At 32.5% G+C, this 25,245-nt stretch overlaps 1 protein-coding gene across 1 annotated transcript in view; it reads left to right on the plus strand.

Annotated features, from left to right (window-relative positions):
• Window positions 1–2,722: 2,722 nt before the first annotated feature.
• Window positions 2,723–25,245, plus strand: part of JhI-21 (Juvenile hormone Inducible-21) — a 50,464-nt gene continuing 27,941 nt past the window's right edge. Inside the window, exons 1-2 of the mRNA XM_085955899.1 lie at window positions 2,723–3,116; window positions 13,283–13,581. Coding sequence (XP_085812025.1) covers window positions 2,971–3,116; window positions 13,283–13,581 — 445 coding nt within the window. The 5' untranslated portion in view covers window positions 2,723–2,970. The remainder of the gene's footprint in view (window positions 3,117–13,282; window positions 13,582–25,245) is intronic.

Raw genomic sequence — 25,245 nt, forward strand, 5'->3', positions numbered from 1 at the left:
ATACAAACCTCTACTCTGTGGAGGCCCATATGATCCTATTAGGATCGGATATGGTCGAAAAAAAATATTATTACAGTGAGTGAAAGCTTATCAATGTATGAACAACCCGAAATCTGAATTCCTCGTTGGCCCAGGGTCATGGTGGCAATCCCGTACGGCGTATACTATGTATGCAGTGTAATTAATTGATCGATCTTTTTAATGTATCCAGTGTTAAAAATGCCAAATATTATACCAACTATTTGTGGATATGTGGAAATATCTAGTCCTGTGTTTTCTTCTCGTTTACTGAATTATGGATCCAAGTCCATACAAAAGCCCCCCTCTCATCTAATATCAAAAAAAGACTCCCTGAGTATCCTCATACTGGATCCAGCCAGTGACGTTCCTAGCTAAAATGCCGCCCCTAGCCAGCGCCAAAATGCCGCCTCATTTTTTATACAGTATTTGTATCATCCTCTCATGAGTTCAATATCTAATAAATGTGTTGTATGGATACATTAGGTACTAACAAAATATCAGACTAATAATTCGCAAATCTGCACGTGTCGCTTCTGGTCACCAAGGACGTCGAACGGCAATGGAAGTAAACTAGATATCGCAAACCCGATAAAACCAGTGAGCTGATTTTTTTGATGGAAAGATATTTTCGTTATGTAAGTTTATGTAGCTATTTTTATATATTCCAAATGATTCTCATCGATTTGCCGCCCTTCGAGTAACTGCCGCCCCCAAGCGACGCTCAATCTGCCTACCCCCACGGGACGTCACTGGATCCAGCTAGATGGAGTTATCACTACATACACTGCAATGCCACAAAATCGACACTCCGCGTGCCACCCATTCAGTGCATGATGCATCACTTTTTTATCAATATTCTTAAAATTTCTCTCAGTTTCTCTATATTGGCATGTGAATTAGCAATCATCACATCATTATTTTTCATGTTACAAATTTTCCATGTGGTTTATCAGTTTGAATTATCTATTCATTCTAAAATTTTGGAACCAAAATAAGAGAAGATAAAACAATAAGGATAAGAAAGAAAGTATACCAGTAAGATTTTAAATTATTTATCAACGGTAGGTGTGATATTATAAAATTTATTTATGTTTTAAAATGGAAATTATTTAAAAAAAATATGGGATGGCATTAATTTTTTCAAGGGGACGTCATCGTGCGCCAAGCAGGTCACGCATTTGGGTATGTCGATTCAAATTCCTAATAGCTAGTCTACATTAAAAAATGCATTTGGGGGTTTTGGGATAATAATTTATTTTTTCTACTACTCCGGAGCGCCGTTCCGGTTCGTGAAATTGGTAAAATTATCGCTCCGTCTCGTGAAAAAAATAATTTGACTCTCCGATAACAGTGATAACACACTTCTAGCAAAAAATCTAACACACTTATTTTTTTATAAAATGTAAGTATATTTAAAACTACATACAAAATTTGATAACAATGGTAAGTAATATGTTCAGAAAATTGTCAAGCTCCGGTTTGTTAACTTTTCCATTTCGAGCGCTGATGACAGATTATCATTAATGGGAACAAGCTACCTCGGACTTACAGGGGCCGCAGTAAACAGCCCTCAAATGAAAAAAAATATGAATCTGAGCACTCAATATTTTTCCGAAAATATTAGAATATTTTTCTGTTTTATACAGGAAGCAATTTATAAATTTGCCACGCAGTGGAGCGATTGTCTCGAGGGTTTCACGAACCGGAGTCGCGTTCAGCTCCACTCCGGTTCATTTTGAGCCCTAACTTAGACACCCAGTTTTTGTTTTTTTTTAAGTGAAACTTTTTTAAGCTAAGTAAACTGAATCTCGTGTAGCGCAAAAAAACAAACGACTTTCGAACATCAACAAAAATCTCGAAAATACACGATTGAGAATTTAAAATAAAGAGTTTCGCTGACTTAAGTATAATGAAACGATCGAACCATATCGCAAAAGCAGTCGTACATATACTAAGAATAAAAAAAGCTCCTAAAAGTGGATGACAACATGTTCGAGAGTAAAGAGTAAAGAAGAAAGTTTCACTTCTGTCGTGTGCTAGCGATGGACTCATTATTTAGGTACTACGCTCCCTATAAATCCGGCGACCGGGGCCTCCAAGTTTTTTTTAATTCGTCACTGATAACGAGGAATATCATAATATTATGAATATTATATCGCATTAGTCACTTTTGAGTTTTAATACGTACGTACCAACTGGGTTCTACGTACCTAGACAGTTTCTCGAATAATGATGAAATTTTAGCGGAAATTTCTTTGATGTGGAATGGAGTTATAAAAGAACAGCTGATTAATCTCCCTATCTCGCGTCGCGGTATTGAAGTCATACCGGATTGAAGGGGTGCCATTCCAACTACGATACATAATTTTTACCACTATATAACTCAACAATAAAATTATATGCATCTCTTTCACCCACACTGAACCGTATACATGATTTGGTCGTTGAAATATTTTGTTTCTCTTTTTAACGTGTCGAGTTCCACTGCAGAAAATGTGCACATGCGTAGTCCCTTCTATAGTACTATGGCACGTTGCCATAGCGAATTCGTAACGTCTGACACGATCAGTCGAGACTATAAAACTGTATAAGAAAATAAGTCACTTTTCTTATGCCGTTGTAATACGGTTTAAAAGCTTTTACGTATAGTTTTGTATTCTCGTTTTTGTGTGGTATTCTAAAGGTGTATTGGCCACGAATTGATTCTCATGAGCTTATTGCAAGCCACATGGCGTATAAGAATCAGTTCTCTCGGTGTCAGTTAGTTGTGTTGAACTGTAGACGTGAAGACAGCAGAATGGTTCGGAGCGTAGTACACTCGTAGATCCTATTGTTATCATTGATAAGCATTCAGCATTTGAATAGCCCGCTCCAGTTTTGGCGCCGGAAAAACCGGAAGTTCATTTTTAACCTTAAAAGTGATACGCGTCGTGTAAATAAACCGTTACCATGGGGGTGCCACCGATTGAACCCGCGGAAGATAAGCTCGTTATGAAAAGGAAAATCACTCTTTTCAACGGTGTTGCTATCATAATAGGGACAATTATCGGATCGGGAATTTTCATTTCTCCCACTGGTGTTTTCGTCTGTACCGAGTAAGTCTTTCACTTTTTCAAAACTTTTTGTAAACTAATAAATAATCCGTGCGAAATTTGTTGTATTACATAAAAATTACAAATTATTAAAATAAAATACATGTCTTGTGTATGCACTACGCAAGATATATGTATTAATTTTATTATTAATAATAAGTAGGTACTACTTATTTCTGACAGCTGCCACTGTACTTGTCCAGTAGCGCAACAAGTTGTCAAATCAGTGATTGTCAAAATAAAAATAGATACTTTGCCAATGAAATTGAATCATTGATATTATGTTATATTATATAAGTACATTTATACACAGACTAATAGATTTTTAAATTAAAGAGACATTATTGTTATCGTATATTAATTTTTAAATGCTGTTTTATAGTTTTTTATAGTTACGATAATATGATTATACCATTATAACTGAACATAGAACACTCATCAGTATTTTTAATTTACTCGGCTCAACTCAATTTAAAAATAAATGTCTGCAGTATTTTTAACATTTATTTTTGACTAGCTTGCGATATAATAATATCAGTTAGGTAAATATCTGGGTATACATACGCAATAATAAATGTATGTACTTATTTTCACGTAGGTACATAACATGAAATAATTATAATACAAGTAGCACACAGAAAAAAATCAATTTCATTATTGTCCCCCAATGTTAGTTTCCATTCAAATTACTTATTGAGGATGACGTAGTGACATTGACCTTTCATTAGTTATATAATTAGATACCTATACGTGTTGTTGATTGTTGATTGTTGATTCTACAATGCCTGATATGTGTACAGACCATATTGTTCAGGAGACAAATAAAACGCAGTAAAAATATAATATGTAAACTAGAATCTAGATTGACTACACAATTTTATATCATTGGGAAATTTTCAAATAAGCACTTAGATATGCTTTAGTTAACTTAGATATTGACAGACGGACGTCATTGTTTTATTGTTATAATAAATAAAATATTATATAAACTAAAATAACAATACATGTATCTAAAAAAGAAATAGCTTAAATGTTGGTGTTAATTTTTCTTGAAACTCCTTAAAATTGGGTATAATAATATGATGTTCAAGCCTTTCGTAATGTCAATAGGTACATGATTTTCCTCCTGCAATAAAAATGTACAGTGACACTAGATTCTTCATATTTGTTTAGGCTTACAAAAATAATATTCAATTTTCATATTAACACGGATTTAAAATTTTAAAAAAAGTGAACTAACAGCCGGATAGATAGATAGAGTAAATTTACATTGCATGTCACCTATACACATTTTAATCACGGCCTCTTAATTCTAAATCCATGTTGAAATTTTATTTGTCATGCTTATAATAAATGGGAGTAAGTTGTTCTAACATCTTTAATAATAAAGAAAAACATTAAAATGTCTATGGACATAAACTTAAAATACGGACATAATATTAAAATACCTCGTGTTGGGCATTAGGAAAACCAAAATAATTCATAAATAAACGTAGGCATTACAAAATTTATTGCTGACTAATACGTTTATTATTTATTTAATGTTTATTGCGCAAAAAAATACTGATTCGTCTTTCCTGTGATGTTGTCAATATTAACCATAGTTTACCCTCGCATACAGAATTATATTTCATCCTGCTTCTTCGTGTGATAGCATGGTGGTAAGGTGGTATCTAGATAGATGGAGAGGAACCAGCGCTCGAAATGGAAATTTTTACGAACCGGAGCGCTCGATAATTTTATGACAATATTAACGTTGTTATCTAATTGTGTATGTATTTTATAAAAATGAGTCTGTTAGATTTTTTATTATATGACATATCTAGCTCAGACGGTCAAATTAATATTTCCACAAGACGAAGCGATAATTTTGGAGATTTTACAAACCGGGACGGCGCTCCGGTGCGTTCCGGTCCATTTCGAGCCCTGAGAGGAACACTGTGGTGTCGAATGAAGAGGTCGCGTGAATGTGCGTCCTCCAGATGGAGCGACACCGTTAAGAAAACGACTAAATTAATATTGCTGAAGCCTGATGGCTGAAAATGGATGGTTTAGAATATATGGCAGGCGGAATAGCCTGAAGTTGTAGTAATAACAATTCTTAGAAATGAGACAAAGAATGTCGACAAATATATTAGTAATTTGTTAACCATTTCAAAGTTATCTACCAAATTTTACTTTGTAATTGAACGCCTTATACTACCAATTTAAAAGGGATATTCCATAATATTTTATTTTTCGGGATTCCAGCATTCGGGATTTTGGCTTTCGTGATTTCGTCCTACACGCGTTAAGATTGGTGTCTCAATTTTATATTACATGGTGACATGTCTCTGTCGTATTCGATAACTCAATCGACAGGCTGAACGACAATTCGTCTCGCATTGGTCTGAAAATCAAGACGAAGATAACCAATGTTTTGTGCAATAGCAGTAATAGCACCATGTCCTGATCCTGGTTTCCTCCTGATTAGCGACAGGAAAACCATCGAGAGCGTCGACAGCTTCAAATACCTGGGGTACAAATCATGGGAAATGGAATTTTCGAAAGAGAGTTTCGGTGAAATGTTCAACGAAGAACTCGTCATTTGATTAAATGTTACACGAAGTCATGTTTCACGTACTGCGGCGCACGAATATGTGTCCTGCGGTGAACTGTTTACGTAGAAATTTCCGGATACGAGTGAAATTAAGGTACATATTGTGAGAAAATGTCTGGGTAATAATTATAGTCTATTTTACTTTATTCTATGTCGTATGTTGATAACTTGTTTCCGGCATTTCCGGATTATCCGTAATGTCAGTTACCTAACCCTCCCGCAATCCCACTTAGATAAGATGTAGAAACTTGTATTGGGTATTGAAGCCACTGAAATAATATAAAATAGTTGAGGTCTCGTCGGTAAAAACATTTTTTCCATTCAAAGATATGAGCAAGACGATTTGCGAGTGAACCATTTTATAGATGGGTCATGGGAATGTCAAAGTCATGGGGAAAGCTCCAGCTTGTAATTGCCCGTGCGCCTATTGTAGCGCCTCAAGCCTGACAAGCAAGTCGGCGGTGGAAATAATATTTTTAATTTTAAGTCCCTCAACTTAACCTGTAAAAATATAAATTGACAATTTAGAAAGGTTGAATGTTAAATCCTGTACACCTAACAAGTTTAGTGTCAGATATTATTCATGTTACCGGTCAGGCACCACTAGCCAGCCTCAAGGCGGTGTATTATGTGTGTACGTTGTCGTATTTTAGCGCTAACCGTTAATCACCCAATAAACGGCAAAACATTGTGTACCTAATGATTCGTGAATGCTATAAATCTAATGTTTGTCAGATACAATAAATAAATGATTCTTACTCGATATCCTAATATCTGAATCATGGCCCCCACATCCTGAAGCGGGCCCCCAGGTCAGGATGTTTGGCGGGCCCCCTACCTATCGCAACATAGTAAAATAAAGGACATTCCGTGTATATTTAAGCGATTTTTTGTATTTCTAAATAAATCCACTTGAATTATTCAGTCGTCGGCACTCGGCTTCATATTATTAAGCAGTGATAGCGACTTTTTGTGGTAGCCAAGTAACATGCGACCCTTCTGTATTTTTGATAAATAGCCATGTTTATTAGACAGGAAACACACTAAAAATAAATATAAAATAAAATTCTACACGTGAATTATATCAATCATCATGATATGATATGAAATTCCATCACATAGCTACGTATTTTGAAATGTTAAAACTTTCAAAGTAAAATAGCGCCGCATGCGACTTTTTGAAATATTAGAGGAAAAATAATTATTGTGGTGTTTATCTCATTTAACTGTCCGACCCACCATGCCAGTGCTCCCCCTAAGCCCTTTTTATTTTTATTATTCTTGCAAACTTTTGAGCTGTCAATAAAGAGTCATGTAGCTACACTTTTCGTAAGTTTTCCCGATCTGAAAAAATAAAATAAATAATCGTAAGTTATAATAATATCAGTAGCGAAGGTTAGAGGTAAGATCCGCCATAAATAGTGCACATTCAACTTTGTTAGCCATACGTATTTGATTTTATTGAACGACTACAATTTATTTACAGATAGTGTTGGTAGTTTTTTTTAAATCAGTTGTTACCTGAATCGTAGAGGGTACTCAAGGTTGCTACTTAAGGTTGATTATATGCTCACGACAATTGACGTATGAAGTACTTACTGTATCCAGTGCATAAGAGTAATTTATACTTACAGAAATCATGTTTCCTGAATTTCAATATGGTTGAGCCAAATTTCTACAATAAGTAGTAGGTAGGTAGTTAGCTGGAAAGCTTGCTGTGACAGCTTCAATTCTTATCGTACGGTGGTGAATGACAAGGCAAAGTAATATGTACATTTTACAAGATTAATTTAAACACTTTATATACCTATGTACAGGGGAGGTAACAGGTACGGGCACTACTGGAGTAATGCGTTTGACAGGACTGTTCAACAGACCTCGCAGAGGCGAATCGCATTTTTTTAGATCCATTGTGAATAAAACTTTAATATATACGCAATATCATGAACTTCATAATAGGTATATCGAGAAAAAGATTCTTGTGTTGTCATTTTGTTTTTTTATTTGAAAAAAAAAACACAATGTTCTAATAAACGTTTCTGTTGGCAACTAGATTCAAACGGGATGCGCATGCGCAGTAAGTAAACTTGAAATACATAGTTTGAGATTTCATGAAACAATCAAAGTGGGGGATTTGGAAAAGTTTTGCACAAAGGTAATTTTTAAAATCCTTAATACAAATCTTATAAATGAAGTAAGTGGGTTTGTTTATACTTTATAGATACATTTAAAATAAATGAATACGACCATTAAACGTGTGTTATTGTGGACGACGAGCTATAAATGGCAGGTTAGAATTTCACGACAAGTTGACATTTCAATAAAAATGTGTTGCTGCTTTAGAGACAAATAAATTATTGAATTAATTTTAGATACTGGAAAATTTTTAATTCAACGAAAACAATAATAAGTACGACTGAAAAACTGTGCACTATTTTTGTCGGATCGCCCATAGCATACGTAAACTATTATGGTTTAGTTTAGGCAGGGTTTATTTGAATTTTAAAATCTAACCAGCACCATCTGCAAATCGTGTTATTGGTTCAATGAAAACAAATAAGTATGACTGACAAAGTTAAGTGTGCATTATTTATGTCGAATCTTAACATCCTACCTCTGCCCCTCGCCACTGATTGACAAACAAACAATATCATTGTCATTAATTCAGAGCCATAACTTAAAAATAATATCAAAATCAATTATTATTAAATTAATTAACAAAATATTTGTCTGGTGTCACGATAAAATAATACATATTGGCACTTTTCAATATTTCATAACTACTTTCATCCTTACAGAACTTTTTTTGAGATAAAATAAAAGATGGTTAAATTATATAAGAAAGAGGTAGTCTGCATATTTTTCGTAAGTTAAACGCTTTTGCCACGATTTCTCGGTTTTCTCGAGAAATGAGATACTCGAAATTTTGAAAAAAATATTTCTCGAAATTCGATTTTGGGTTTTTTTGATTATTTCTCGAGAAGAAATTTCTGGATCTCAACCCATACCTACCCGTGTGTTGTAAAAATCAATTTCAATGAAACTTATTTTTCATGAACGTTGGCAAATGTATTTTTTCTAAATTTCACATTAAATTTATGTTTACCCATCCATTACCAATCAGTCTAAGAATTATTTAGTTTGAAATATAGTACAGTAGGTAAAGCCCTAAACTGAAATACACTACGAAGTGGGTATGTGAATTGTCAATTAAATGGCGTTATAAATATGTATTGTAATTTACACAGTAACGGAACGATGACTCTATTAATATTCTTATCGTTCGCTACCTTATGTACATTACTTCATAAAAGGTGCCTACTTACCTTACAACTTATAAAAAGAGCGAAAGACTTCATTGACAGTGCCACCTTAAGCATATGGGCTAAAAGAGCCATAACTATCCAACAAAATTAAAAATTTCAACGAAATAGTTGTCTTTTGATTAGGGTTTTGACTATTTCCACGATACCTAAGCACAAAATACAAATACCTATAGGTAAGTACTTTTTCATCTGGCAGTTTTTTCCAATATAACTCAAACATTACTAGGTCAATATTGACGTAACTTGCACAGCTTATAAACTACCACCAGTCAGTACAAACTTTTTGAAAATAACGCACTTGCAACAATTTATCAAGAGTAGGCAAAGTAGTAGGATGGTGAGGTGAGATGAGGATAGAGGGGTGTGCTAGATCCAACCGTCATATACTTATCTCATTGGTTTGAAAAATCTAATGGAACCTGTCTAGTTTTTCATTATGTATACCTTTTCAGTGGTGCGTCTAGTGACGTAGAGCCCTGACGCAAATGACTGATTTTGAGGCCCCTACGATAAAAAATGAACAACCTAATTTTAATTTTCCAAATAAATACATGCATCTATACATGCATACATTATGCATACATAAAATATATAAACATGGTTTAATTAAAACAGTATCCATTCTTATAAATCATAATACATAAGTAAATACAGCAGAATACATACCAATTTAGTATTTAGAAAATGGTTTTCATGAATTTATTTTTACAATCGAATAAAACGAAACGGAAGTATTTATATGAATTACAATAATGAAGGTATATTTAATCAAAACCAATTCTATTATAGACATCCATTCATTTCATAGTCCGATCAGGCCAGAGCACTCACCCGGAAAGTGAAAGACGTGAGCTCAAATCCCACCTGGTCCAACTTTATTTCTATAATTGTTTCTCAGGTTTTTCAAAATTGTACTATTTAATATACTTATATAGTTTTTGAACGATTGAAAAAATCTTTATACACTACACTAAAGGCGCTGTGAAATGTAAAAGTTTGAAAACCAACCAACACTGTAAGTAGATGTATGCCGAGTTGTTAAGCATGAATTATGACATGTGTAATTTGGGGCAGTAGAAAATGATTTACTTAGATACTACCTCTAACTTGGAATAGGGTAGATTGGGCCATTATTCGGCAATTATCAAACAAATTAGGTTGATCGAGGACACGGAGAATTAAAGGGACTTAAAACAATTAAATGACTAACATAAATTCTTACATAGTAGGTACAATTGATTAACTGCTCTATGACTAACGATGGTGACACTCCCTTTTATACAATGACCCTTAGCTTCACAATTGACCGAACATGACGGAATCAGTTTTCAACAATACAGCCATTAATTCAATAATAATAATGGAAAATCTCATCTCATATTTGCATAAAAGACAATGTTTTAAATTCAATATAAACTCAACTCTCCTTTGCAATTCCTGGTTTACAGCAGAAATTTTGATTCATATCAGATAATTACATAATATGTTTGTTGCTTAGTCATAAATCTCATGCTCTTACGGTTAGACAGGGAATGTGTTGCTTAGGGGCAGTAAATTAAGGAGGAATACGATATTACAGCTGTTGAGATTATGTTCATTAATGAAGATATTTTTTTGTGGATATGTATATCAGAATTTTGAAGATTTTCCTTGCATGCTTATTTTTAAAATAGCAGAAATCAGAATAAATAAAATGAAGTTGGCAAAAAATGTACATACAATTTGATACTAAAGAGTAGTAGCATTTTGAACACATAATATCACCGTAAGGCATAATCTGATAATATCTTTATTGGACTGTAAAAATTCATTAAGCAAACTTCAAATTAAAATAAAAAACACAAAATTTCTTCAAAAATCATGAGTTTCTGCAGAAATTTCAGGTCCCATTATCTTGGAATACCTAAGGTTTTTTGAATAATATAATTAGGGTATCGATATTTGCCAAATTTTTGTTGTGTTATTTCACGCGGATAAACTTATATGCTATATGAATTTTCAGTTGGATATGGACACGTAATCAATGTATATTTTTAAAACATTACTATTGTAACTCTATTCAAACAGCTGTGAAGCAGTCGGAGTGCTCAATGATTCAATGATACTTGAAGGACACTGAAGGAATGTTGCAACATTCCTCCACAAGTCCTGTCGCGATCCCACGTGCTATAGTCTCTGGATATTAGAGAAAAACTATTTTTATTTTAAAACTTCTTGAATTATAATATTATGACGCTCACACAAATTGATGATGATGACAGTGAACTTTAGAATAATAATTGGCGAAAGGCCAAATAATTTAAGTCTAACAATACTTCATTGACTAATAGGTAGGTAACTATTTAATCCTTTATTAATAGTAGTATTTTATCAACAAGTAGATTATTACAGTCCAATTCCGTATCGCTGTATGTAGGAGCAAAGCCAAACTCCAAATTTTATATGTCCAGCAGCGATTTTCTTTGACGTTAATGACGCAATCGATTCGTTAGAAGATTTAAAAGGGAGCCTCGAAATAGTTCAAACCAATCATACAATTTTTAAATTATATCAAGATGCGCATGTCTCACAGATGAAAATATAAACATTAACTGAAAGCATAAAAACCCTACAACTAGAGAGTCGTATCGAAAGAAAAAGTATTGATACGTGGTATCAATACTTACTTGTCTTCCTTTTTTTTGACCACGTCCTATCCTAATAAGGTCAAAATATGGGCATCCACAATTCGGAGGTTTGTTTTAACATATTTTTGTTTTTACGAGAAATGGATGTTAGCCACTTTCTCAACCTATTAAGTCCATACTCTGACTCCAAACACAAATTAAAAAAAAACAATATATGTATTTGCTAGACCCAGGATTATAACCTGGGACCCACTACACTATAAGCCGATGCTTACGCCGCTCAGCCATTGTGGGTAAATATCAATAAAAAAAAACTAGTAAATTACATCCAAAAACGATATTTGAAAATATGTTATCTGATTCTAATATATATTAATAAATATGTCCAATTTTAGCCTTCGATTTCAATAGATTTGTATCGTATCGTTCAAATTCTAAGTTCTCAGAACGTACAAATCTGGGCATAAACATCCAACTAATCTAACATCTGCCTCTCCTAACGTTAACCTCTTTGGATTGGTCATAAGATTTTTTAGATATCTTAAATTTAGATTTTCTTAATTATAATGCTTTAAATTTGTGATTTTAATAATAATCCTTTTTTGCACAAGTTCGTAACATAGGTACTTAAGTACATTTTCGTTTTTGTCAGAAATTACACGCAAGGACACTAAACTTAGGGTTCTTGGAAACCGTCACTTTTCGCAGAGGGAATAAATAGTTGACAGTAAATAATAAGGAATGAATAATTCGGAATGAATAGTTATCGGGAATTATTCCCGATAACTTTAACGTAAAGCTTCGGAACATCTTGAAAGATCACTTAAAAATATCTTTTACGAAAAACGATGTCCTTGAAAAAGCAGGTGGCCGTGTCGAGTTCTGTTGAAGTTTCAGATTTAGAATTTTTAGAAAACCTACATACTTCCAATACAATTTTTAAAGTGACGCGATCGACGTCACTTCTTATGATGTCATATTTACGGGTAAATAATAGCTTTTTCCTAATAAAGATTACGCAGATGGCATGAAATATACAATTGATATACTTAATAAGTTGTTAAAGAAAATTTTGTAGTCGTAGGGAAACAAAAAATTGGCTGCCTTCAAACTAATGATCGTTATTTAATTGCTGTAATATGATATAAGATAATGTCTTAGAACCCAAAAAAATGTTATGTTTATCTCAATACCATCACTAGGAACCTGGCATCCCGGGGTGTGTCCATAGCTCATTTAAGAACTCTCTCCATTTCTCACTATCTAAAAAACGTGGTCGTTCTCTAATTTGGTATCGCAGAAAATGTGACGTCATAAAACCATCTAAATATAAACTCATTTTTTCCCCCGGATAATAGGTACAATATTCCGTGAGAACATTTTACTGAAAACGAATTTGTTTTTTTTAACGAATAGGGTGAGTTCAAATATGTGACATCATTTTAACAGGGGGGGTAATAGATGTTTTGACGAAGTATGACGATGCAGGGGGTGGGATCCTAAAATTGTCTCACGTAATTTATTACATTTGTCAATTATTCATGTCGGCATTTTTTGAGATTACAAAAATATGTGTATCATCAAATTAATTTAATAAGTTAAATTCTTTTTTCTCAGGTCCGTTGGAACATCTCTTGTAATATGGACACTATCGGGACTGATGTCGACACTCGGAGCACTTTGCTATGCAGAACTCGGTACCTCAATCACCAGATCTGGTGGAGACTATGCTTATATCTACGTTGCCTTTGGACCGATGCCTGCCTTTCTTCGTATCTGGGCAGCGCTACTCATAATCAGGCCGACTACTCAGGCCATAGTGGCTCTGACCTTCGCGCACTACGCCGCAAAGCCTTTCTTTCCTGAATGTGAACCACCACAAGATGCTGTCAGATTACTCGCTGCTGTTTGTCTATGTAAGTAGATAATGTACTATTTATATGTGATATTGAATAGTATACAATAGTATTATACAGGGTGGGTAGAGAGGTCCGAACCATCCCCAGGTGACAAGTTTTACTTTCAATAATATCTCACTGATAACTTAACTTGATAAATGTATATAAAATAAATAGGTTCGTCAGTTACATTGAATTGATTTAAAATAAAATTTGAATTTGGGTTTTCCTCATCATTACACAATTTAATTTAAAATATTTCTAGAAAACGTACGTTAATCTAACGATCCAATTATCATTGTTGTGATTTATAGGTATCCATACCATAACCATATCGGCTATTTTCAATTTTTTTTTGCCGCTGGCTTTCACTAAGAACCGAAAAAACTATATAACTTTTTTGAAAATGTGTAGAAGAAAGAAGATTAGAGAGGAATGGTAATAAAAAAATCATTGACTTGATTGACCATTTAATTTAGACAAATTTCTTAGTATGTAATGTAATCTTTCGTTCAGTAAAACTTCTTAATTATTATTCATTTTTTATTAAATATATTTTTTGTATAAATGTAAGTACCTACCTAGCGTTAAAATATATTCATAACTATTTTTTCTTAGGGTACCTAGGTAATCTATTATTTTAAAAAATTCTGTAAAAGCATATACATATTATAATATATATAGAATTTTTTGTATCTATTTGGAATTTTTATCTTCTGTAAAAGCTCTATAAATATTTTGTTTGAATATAATGCATAATATGATATAAGTATGTTTAGGTATATGTCTGTTATCTTCAAGTTCATCTTAAAGTTACTGCAAGCTTCACAAACCTGTTTTGTGATTCGCAAAACGTACCTGTAACTCTATATCATTTATGTGGGTAGGATCACTGGCGAAGCAAGGGGTAAGGGATGAGCAAGCGGGGCGGCGGCCCATGGCGCATTTCGGCTGCGGGCGCAAAATGGAGATACGTTGAATGTGGAATAATAAAAATTGTCAGTTTTCGGAAACTGGTGATAATTTAATATTTATATTGACAAACGAAACGTTTATTAAACAAATAATTTTGTGCACATTTCGCGTTCCAAAATATTACAGAAAAATGCGATATTAAGAAAAGTTTCCTTGCATGCATTAGGCCAGTGCTTCTTACACTGGGGGCGCAGATCAAGTATTAAGCTAAATTATTGTTATTTTTTTTTAAATCCACACATTTAAATAATAGGTAAGTACAGTTTATAGTTACTGTGGAGTTAGTAAAAAAAATATATATATATATGTAAATCAAATCTTTGTGATTATTAAATCGATATCAAAAGAAAATGAGTTTCCCTGAATTTTATTAGGTACAGTAATACCCCGAAGTAACGCGATGTCAGAGGGAGGGATGAGAGAGAGATAGGGTTTTTACTAATTAGGGTTTTTACTGACACTAGCTATTCATAATTTGTTTATTGTATTTTTTGTTGTAACCTCTGACTAAATAGGTAGGTAACGGAGTTTTTACCTACTGTATTGTATTGATTTACTATATAAGGTAGAGTTAAGGGTGTTCGTTGTCAGTGTGTGTTTGCCTTTGGTGAGTGTACACGACGCCTGAAGATGCCGAAAGGCGAAACCCAGGTCGCAAAAAACGACTTAAATGAAATAGTGCAGAGCTTGAATCCATTAGAATTTAAATTCGAATTCCATCAAGTACCTTCGGTCGAAAGTATTAATATTAAAGTTTGGTTTAGGCATAGCTTGATGAATTAAAAAAATGAACCAACAATATGTTAATACGTACTTATTCTTAATCTAACGAAAACAAATGAGTAAGAATGAAAAAATGTGCATAATTTTGTCATGTCGCCTAAAATATACCAATACTATTATGGTTCGGTAAGACAGGGTTTAATTGATTTTTAAAATCCAACCAATACCATCTGTAAATTGTAGTCTTATTTCAATAAAAACATAAGTATACATTTGACTTTTAAAAGGTTAATGTGCACTATTTATGGCGGATCTTAACAGCCTACCTCCACCCTTCGCCACTGGTACCTACATTTCCCACTATTGCTTCTTTTGGAACTGGACTGTTTTATATCGAAACCGTTTTGAAAATTACCTATTATTGAGCCTTTTATGTATCATCATAAACTTTGTCTGATTAATAATATCAACCGAGGGTACTTGATGGAGTTTGAATTTAAATTCTAATTAATTTAAGTTTTGTACTATTCCATTAGGGTATTTTTTGCGACCAGGCTTTTGCCTTTCAGCATCTTGCGCACTCGCTAATGGCAAATACACATTGACATCAAATTCTAGCTTAGTATTAGGTAAAATAAAAAAAGATTATAACTTAATACACGAAGAAAGGGTAAAAACCGTATTACCTAGATACCTACTAAGTAAAGGATTAAGTATAATAATATTTATATATAATAATAAATTTATATAATAATAATATTTTGAATAATTTGATTATTTGCAGTGTTTCTAAAAAACCTGTTGTAAATACTATTAATACATTCGGTAGGTAAGCAGTTTTACAAAATAAAATAAAAAGTTGTGATACAGCACAGCTATGAGAAGAAGTATTTCACCAGAAGAAAGGCTCGCCATAACTATACGGTAAACTAAACTATTATTATTTATTTTGTAGTATGTACTTATTTAATTTTTTTTTATTAGTTGACACTTTTATCTTCTATAGATACACTAAAATGGAAACGGGTACTAATAATAATATATTGAAGTGAGAATAATGAATACCTACCTACTACTATTGATTTTAGAAAAACTGCAAATATTCAAATTATTCAAAATAATATATTTTTATACCTACTTAATCCTTTACTTAGTAGGTATCTAGGTAATAAGGTTTTTACCCTTTCTTCGTATATTAACTTATAATCTTTTTTTATTGTATTAATAAATAATAATAGTACACAACTTAAATTCAATCTCCATCAAGTACCCTCAGTCGATAGTATTGATCAGACAAAGTTTATGATACATAATAGGCTCAATAATAGGTAATTTTCAAAACGCTTTTGATATAAAACAGTCCAGCTCCAAAGGAAGATAGTGGAAAATAAATGTAGGTATAATGCAATATCATGTACTGATTTTATATTCATTTATTTACCCTTGTACGCCACTGTAATGAGAGATAAATACTCTCGCAGCAGGGTGCAGTTTCAAAAAAAAGGCGTTTATGAATCCCCTTGAAAACTGTGTTTTCTCTGTCCAGATGTTTGGACAGCATCGTCGACATATCGACGCAAATGAAACGCAAACGACACGCATTCGACCCGCAAACGATGCTTGGCGGATGAATCCGAAACTTCGCTCTCGCCGTGTGCTCGCCAAAGTTGTCTGACTATGTGAATCCAACAGTTCGTTGACATCATCATCATTGACTTCGAAGTTTAATTGCTAGGCAAGATTGACAACTTCTTCTGTCAGATGAACGACGTGATCATTTTCTGGGATTGTGTCCGTCTCGTTTTTGAAAAAAAAAAAGCGGATAAAGTTTCTTCCAGACACCACTAAATGTTGCCAAACGAAAAAATCAAGAACCGCCTAACTCCGAGTTCGCGTATGTCTCAATTATAAGGCCATATATTTCCGATATGAAATCTCAGGTCAACAGTTACTGTTTTATGACCAACTGCATACGTACAAATTTCCGGACACGCATTAATCTACGTGGTGAAAAGTAGATAATATTCTTATACGTGTAATAGACTACTAGAAAAAATATAAATGTAGTAAGAAGATAATTTGGAAATTTCGTAGATATTTTTTTATAGATATTTGAATGTTTGTTCTGTGAAATCTAAATCGATATTATTAATAAAATAAAAACAGCAATGCATGAGAAACACGCAGTTTTTATAGATTTCGGTAAAATTTATTAATTTTATGACTGATTTGAAGTGTTTAGACTGTTTAGAGTCTATCTTTTATTTTTTCTGACGAATCGATTGCGTCATTTAAGGCAAAGAAAATCACTACTGATTTGAAGTGATGAGAATCTTGCTGATCCAAAAACATGCATTGCACATTTGAGTCGGATTACGGATCATTTCGCAAGCGGAGGACAGCATTAAAAATTGGCGAAATGGTCAATTGATAGTTATGCTGATATAACTGATTAATATTAAGCATTTTTTTGCTTGTTGATTAATGATTATAATATCGCATTGCAAATTTAGCTAGTACCCACACCACTCAATTTTAATTGAACTCTACAATTAAAAATGTCTTTACGTTGAACTGAATTCGCTTCTAAATTATTCTTCTAAAAAAGGACGCTACTAACGAACGTTCAAGGTTTTTTACTCATCGCATCACGCTAACAATATGCATTTTGCACACATGTATGGATTTCCAAAATTTGCCGAAAATCAGAAATAGTATTTTTTATGAGATAACTTATTTTGTACGTTGTGGTAGAGAGCAGCGGTGGCGAACCTTTTTTTATTCCGTTGCTAAAGTAACTAAAACTATTTGGGTGGCGTGGGAAAGTATTAATTACTACATATTTCAGCTTCGTCCTAGTGCTTCAATAAAAATCCCGTTCTAATTCAAAATGGAGTATTTTTGGTTTTTCATTTCCATATTTTTTTTCAATCTGAGCAGTTTTCCCACGTGATATTAAAGTACCTACCGATGTCCGTGCTTAGCTTAATCCAAGTCGAGATCTTTCTTTTAATTTAATCGAAAAAATGCGTCCAGAATCTGAGTTTAAACAATTTTTCTTTCTAATTTTTTCCGTACAGTCAACTTTTCCACCCATTTATTCTGACAACAATAATTTCCATTTTGATTTGATTTTTGTACGTGGTTAATATCAGTGTTTTTATCGGTAGGTATGAAAATTTTCTACTTTTTCCAGGTGCTATAATATATCGTTCCGACCTGCATAAATAAAAGTCGGGTCGGTAAACTACTCGCATATTATAATATCTCTTTACTGACATAAGTAGTCGAAGCCAAACTATGTCTGAGAGAAGGAAACTTATTGTTATAATTGAAACGCTTAGTTTCAAAGCCCCTAAAACGATTTTAAGTATTTCTGAGAAAATTGAGAAAAAACGATTTTAGGTAGTTTTGAAAAAAATGTGAAAAAATCATATCTATTAAATCTGTGAACTTTATGTAGTTATTTTTTAATTCGTTATATTCTAAAGAGGATTTTGGCTTTCCATTTTACGGGTATTTGAAAAGCACACCCAACGATTTTAGCGCGTTTTGAAATTTACCTTAATTTTTGATCATACATATTGACGGTTTTTGAAATTAAAATTATTATTATTATTAATTAAATTTTAGAAGTTTATAAAAAAATAGCGTGGCATTTTGGCGCTACCTAAGGGCGGCATTTTCTCTAGGGACGTCACTGTTATTGAAGATTGGAAAACTGATTTTTCAACAAGACGAATTTTCAGAAAAAAAACAGCAGGGAAATACGAATATTTCGAACGCTTTCAATGTAAACATCAATGACTTACCACTCGCCACATATTTGAATTTGACAAATTTGAGAGTTATGTGATCAATATTTCAAGAAGAAAAAAAACAGAATTTGTAAGCACATAAATTTTTCAAAGAACCGTTTGTGAAGTATTACATTTTCTTTACAACTTACATCTCTGATCGCTTCAATTATTCAATTTGTACCTGCTATTTTTTGGATAAACGAGAACACCCACAAAAGTCACATTGAGCAGGGCCACAGATTTTTATTTTATATCTTCAATCGATTTCGTTTTTTATAAATCATGTTTGTTTCTTATCCTGTTAGTATTAGAACTAAAAGTTGAATGTGATCCATGTCTGAAAAGGTTGCCGATCCCTGATAATATCATCTTACCATAATATATTATTATGTATGACTGTATGAGGATAATTTTTAAGTAGTCCCTAATATTCATGTAGGTACATTATCGATTTATGTACCTATTACCCATATTATATGGAACAAGTTGGTTGTTTTAAACATGCGTGTTTTGTCTGGTAGCATCGTGTTTCGTGATCTTTGTCATTAAAATTCTTTTAGCACCGGTAGTTTACCCATAAAATAAAGTCGAGAGCGGCATGCACAATCTAAGATTTCGATCCTGAGGATAAGTCGCCGAAAAGCATGACTTAACTATAGACAATTCTGAGTATAGGTTAAGGAATCCTTAACCATAGACTACTTTTGTTATGAACACGCCCCCTTCTGTATTACCATTTACCACTGACAGCTGCTGTCAAAATAAATTCGCATGTCTATAAAACAGTCCATACACTCAAATTCATTTAACAATGTATCTCAATATGGATATTGATAGTGTTAATTCGTTTGGCATGTACTTGCAGAATATTATTTTACTTTTATACGCCAGCCTGCAGACATATAAGATGCCAGGTGATAGAATGACACTTAACGCTAGTGTTACCATGTCAAAAAAATATCTTGCGGTGCCTGTGGAATCACGTATAATGACTTATAACGGAAACATAAGAGTATTATAATTACATATTAATATGTATTTATAGTTATTGCATTTATAAAATGCAGTTGTCATATTTTTGTTATTTATAAAATAATTTAGCTAAACTATAGGAAAGAGAATTTTTAAATATGGTATTATTTTCAATAGAAATGATCTTAACTAAGGACAATGTTTCTGCATAGTGTTTTCTGCTAAGGAAATTTTAGTTATGACAAATGTTTCTGCATTCCGCTCTCATATTATTGGTCTCTTAGACTGTATATGTATACCTACACATGTCATATAAGTTAACAACATTATAAAACGGTAACTTGTCCCAAAATGTCTATTAAATCTCGGAAAAAGCAATGAAGTTGTTATTAGTTTCACAAATAAATTATGATTATTTGAAGTACTTAATAAATATTTAATAAACTATGTACTTATTTCTTTTATTCTACGTATTATTCACAAGATTTGAGAATGCAACATTCTATTATATTGAACATACATAATTTGAAAACATCGCATGCATATTATTATACTAACGCTAAATATACCCTTCCTCATAAAAATGTCTCCAATTCAATATCAAAAATCTAATCTAAAATCGCTCGGTCAACCCACAAATTTACCAGCTCTGCCTAGTGGGTGTATGCATGCGATGTTTTCAAATTATAAATGTTCAATATACATATATAATGTTACATTCTTGTAAAGTATTCGTTGAATAAAAGAAATAGTTTATTAAATTATTACCAATTACCCACGTTATAAAAACTAAATATTTGGAGTCATCCATGACGTCGGTTAGTAATTAAGACACCTAATTGATACTTACCTAGATTTAATACACAAAAACCGATAGCCAACATTTTTAAAACAATTTGATAAACATTTCACGTAAGAACTACAACTAAAATGTGTCGTAATTAAGTAGGATGCCCGTCGCTTAATTTGAAAACCACACTGGCGCGAATCCAGTCACAGGTTCATGTCCGGTCGGGTGTCGTATTTTTATTTCTAAAAAGGATTTTATCTAGTTGATATAATATTATATATGCATTAGATGTTTTCAAATTTTATATGTATAATAAATATTCATTGATATTGTCAGATACACACTGCTCACCCGCAATGATTTAAATGACTATAGATCTACCATCATAAATTCGCATCTCAGCGAGGGCGCTAGTATGACATTGAGAATGTTGCCATAACTAACAAAAAATGGTAATTTATATTTTTTTATTGGTAGTAGATTTCTGTACAAATATTATTAAAATAAAAATTAACACAATCAAAATAAAAACGTGTTACTTTTTTTATAACCACGAGGAAGAAATGCATAGTTGGAAAAATCAGAAATTGGAAAATATAAAGTAGTATTGTGTATATTTTAGTCATGGAAAAAAATATAATAAAAAAGCGAAAATAAATTAAACTCTAAAGACAGTAAAATAATATCAACATAAATGGAATTTTAAATGAAACACGATAACTATAAATTACACAAACAATGTAGAAATTATATAACTACTATAATGGTTCAATTCCAGATAGAATATCATCCGATTCTGTGTCACTCTCAGGACCATTTACGGTAAAAATAAAACCAGTCGAGGTAATATTATGGAATTCAAACTTGTAAATATCAGTTTAATTAATATACTAAATTTCTTTATAAATCCGTTTACATACACAAATAATAAGTAAGTATTCATTTATATTGTTATCCGACATTAATTTTTATTTATATCATAACTTTGAACAAAACTAAAAAAAACAAGAAATTACTTGCGTTGTAATATAAAAGCAACTTGGTAACACTGAAAATAAATCTTCAACTGTCATGGCGGCTGGCCGTTGTATTCCATTATCGATATAAATAATCAATTCTTTTTGTCCTTTTTAATCATCGCAGAATTGCCATACTTCTGGCATTCCCACGAACTGTTTTAGAACTACTTGCCATTATGCACTATACTTATTTTTTCTGTATTTTCAATAACACAATATATATCCCGAATTCTGCACGCTGACGTTTCAAAATGTAAACATTTGACTCAGTCTGGAATAAATTTGTCATAACGCCCAATCAGTAAACACTACTTACTGCGAAGTTATTTTCGGTTTGCGCTTCGTCTGCATTCATTTCTTCGTGAAAACATAATTCGTTGTTGATTATATTACAATATAGCTTACTTTAAATACTTACCAAATAATTGGTGCTAAGTAGCTATCGAATAATGTCAAATATTAAAAGGTCACATTCGTTTATTAATAATCTAAAATGCTCTTTATGTTTTCAAATGTACAAACAATAAAAATCTTGCGAGCAAGAAACGTACACAACAAACAACGTACCTACCTAAATTAGCAACAAACACTCATTCGATTATAAAATACCATATCAAATATAAAATTATGTATAAGGTACATTCCTTATTTAAAAGGAAAAAGCTTTTTTCACTTGTTGATCTCTTTTTTTAATAGGTAGTATATTTTATTTATCAACACTAATAATAATGTGTTTTTGATATTTTGACGCCATGAAAGCTAAATAAACGCAAGCGCAATCCATAAACATGTTGTAAAATTAAATGGCGTTTGTGACAAATTTTTCCTCGATCGACAATTTTAGTTTCAAATTCGACCGGCTGCCAACTTACGATGGTAGATCTATACCACTTTATAATATTATACTATATAAGACATAGTCACCTACTGAAAAAACTTCCTCGTCTTTGCAGTGATTTAACAACAATATGCTTGAATTTACTATAAGGCAGTGGCGAAGGCTCTATAGTAGACGATTATTTGAAGCCTACCTTCTAAAAAAAATAGATAGAAAGTATTTAAATACTTAAATAAAAAAAATGTGCGGGAACCAATTAAATATATCGTCAGATTAATAATTAATATTTAAAAAATATATATAAATGAGAGCCATCTATCGTCAGAATAATGTAGAATAAATAAACTATAAGAGACAAACCAGCGCCTCTAGCGAGTATTGAATTAATATCGATTCACTCGACAATAATTTGCCGAGCTTATCGTATGAACTGCGTTCCAAGGGCATCGGGGCAGTTTGCTTTTATTCATACGAATCTATAGGCTTATAAAGCAAAGCTTATATATTTAGTGTCGAGGGCTGTCGCTTTGGCGCTTTATTCAAATAATAATTAATAATGCGATTATTAAAAAAAATAATTTCTATTATTTGTTCAATCGCGTCATATAAAGATGGAATATTTTTAAAAATAATTAATAATTTTATCTCGTGATTATTGTTTATCATTTAATTCAGTCATAGAACATAAGTATATTATTTTTTTGTTTAGTTGTTTGTCATATTGGGCTGTTGATAATATTTACCGATGATATATTTTTAGGGGTTGAAATGTTACGTGTAGCATGGCCCCCACATCTTTAAGCGGGCCCCCAGGCCAGGGTCTTGGGCGGGCCCCCTACATATCGATATGGTTAAAGGCAGTCCGACGCTCTCCATTATTGTTTTTCAAATGGTGTTCGAGGTCAAATAAAATTCAGTGTAATTAAGCGATTTTTTAACACAGTACTACTCAACACGTCTTAATAACCATATGTTTTAAAATAGTAATAAGTCCGAAGTAAACTAGCGCCGCAGGCGACTTTTTTTGCCATTAGCGCAAAATTAAGATGTGTCTGATTAGGATTTATCACATTTATCTGGTTGACCCGTCACGCCGGGCCCCTAGGCTAGAGCCCTGTCAGCCCCCCCCCCTTGTGGGGGCCATGACGTGTAGGTATAGGAAAATACATAATTTATATTCATTGCTCAATTCTATATCGTCAGTGAGCTATTGAAATTCCATCGATTTAGTCTTAGTGTGACGTTGACATTAGTGTATCTATTATTCATCAGTAGTAATTTCGTATTATCGTCTTATTTCCTGTGAGTATACCTGACAAGTGTGCTCTTTTTCTTTGATCTCCACAGCCTACCTCTTTCCAAAAGTCACTCTTTGCCACTGCTATAAGGGTAACCCCGTTTTAACAAACGGCTAAAGCCCAGGTCCCAGGGGATCCGGAAAATTAATTAATCGACGAAAAGAAAAGTCCGTTTCCGGATTGTCAAAAATTTTCACAACAACTTTAGTCGAAATATTAAATTATGTACATTTTAGATTTTGAATCAATAATGTCATTTTATTAAGTAAAAAGAGTAAGTTTTTATATAATAGTGACATTTTTTTTAAATCGAGTAATTATTAAAATATATTTTGTTAGGGCCCTCAATATGTTTTAGCCCAGGCTCACTTCAAGCCAGGGCTCGAAATGGACCGGAGCGCACCGGAGCGCCGTTCCTGTTCGTGAAATCGGTAAAATTATCGCTCCGTCCCGTGGAAAAAAATATTTGACCGTCTGAGCTAGATAGGCCATATAATAGAAAATCTAACACACTTTTTTTATGAAATACACATAAAATTTGATAACTATGTCTTCTAACTATGATAACTATATAATATTGTTCATCAGAAAACTGTCAAGCGCTCCGGTTCGTAAACTTTTCCATTTCGAGCGCTGCTTCAAGCGTAAATCCAACTGTAGTCAACTTACTGATCAACGACAAGGATCTCATCACAACGTTCTAGAAAAAAGAAGAAGATAAAATAATAATGTAGTAACTTACATTATTTATTGATTTTAAATGATGGGGTGTACTACAAAACTGTCGGTTATTAAACTGTACTAAGTATATCTTTACTTAACGGCCCACGTGCTCGTCGTAGGTCAAAATTGAGTTTTTATTGTATTTTCAAACCATGATCCTCGACACTCCTTAAACGTTGTAGATAATCTATTTATATAATTTTGAAGCCTTATTATCCTTTATAGTTAGTTTAAACATTTGATGACTGCATAAAGTATTTTTGTTACATAAAATAGTATTCTTTTAAACCTCTCGCTCAAATGTTTTAGAATATAGTCATATTTCGGTACATAACTGTGCAGTGGTGTTAAGATTTTTTAAGTTTATTAATTTTTAAACGCATTTATGAAACCATTAGTATAATTTATTACGAGATAATTTTTGTAAAATATTCACGATAAAAAATTATATTGATAATCTCTGTGATCCCAAATTTGACAAGAATTAGGCATTTTATTATTCAAAAAATCGGCAAGATTAACACATTTGAAGATGATTCTAAAG

Source organism: Rhyacophila brunnea, unplaced genomic scaffold, assembly GCF_057557595.1.
Source record: "Rhyacophila brunnea isolate RB1 unplaced genomic scaffold, BYU_Rbru_1.0 scaffold_5, whole genome shotgun sequence".
NCBI lineage: Eukaryota > Metazoa > Arthropoda > Insecta > Trichoptera > Rhyacophilidae > Rhyacophila > Rhyacophila brunnea.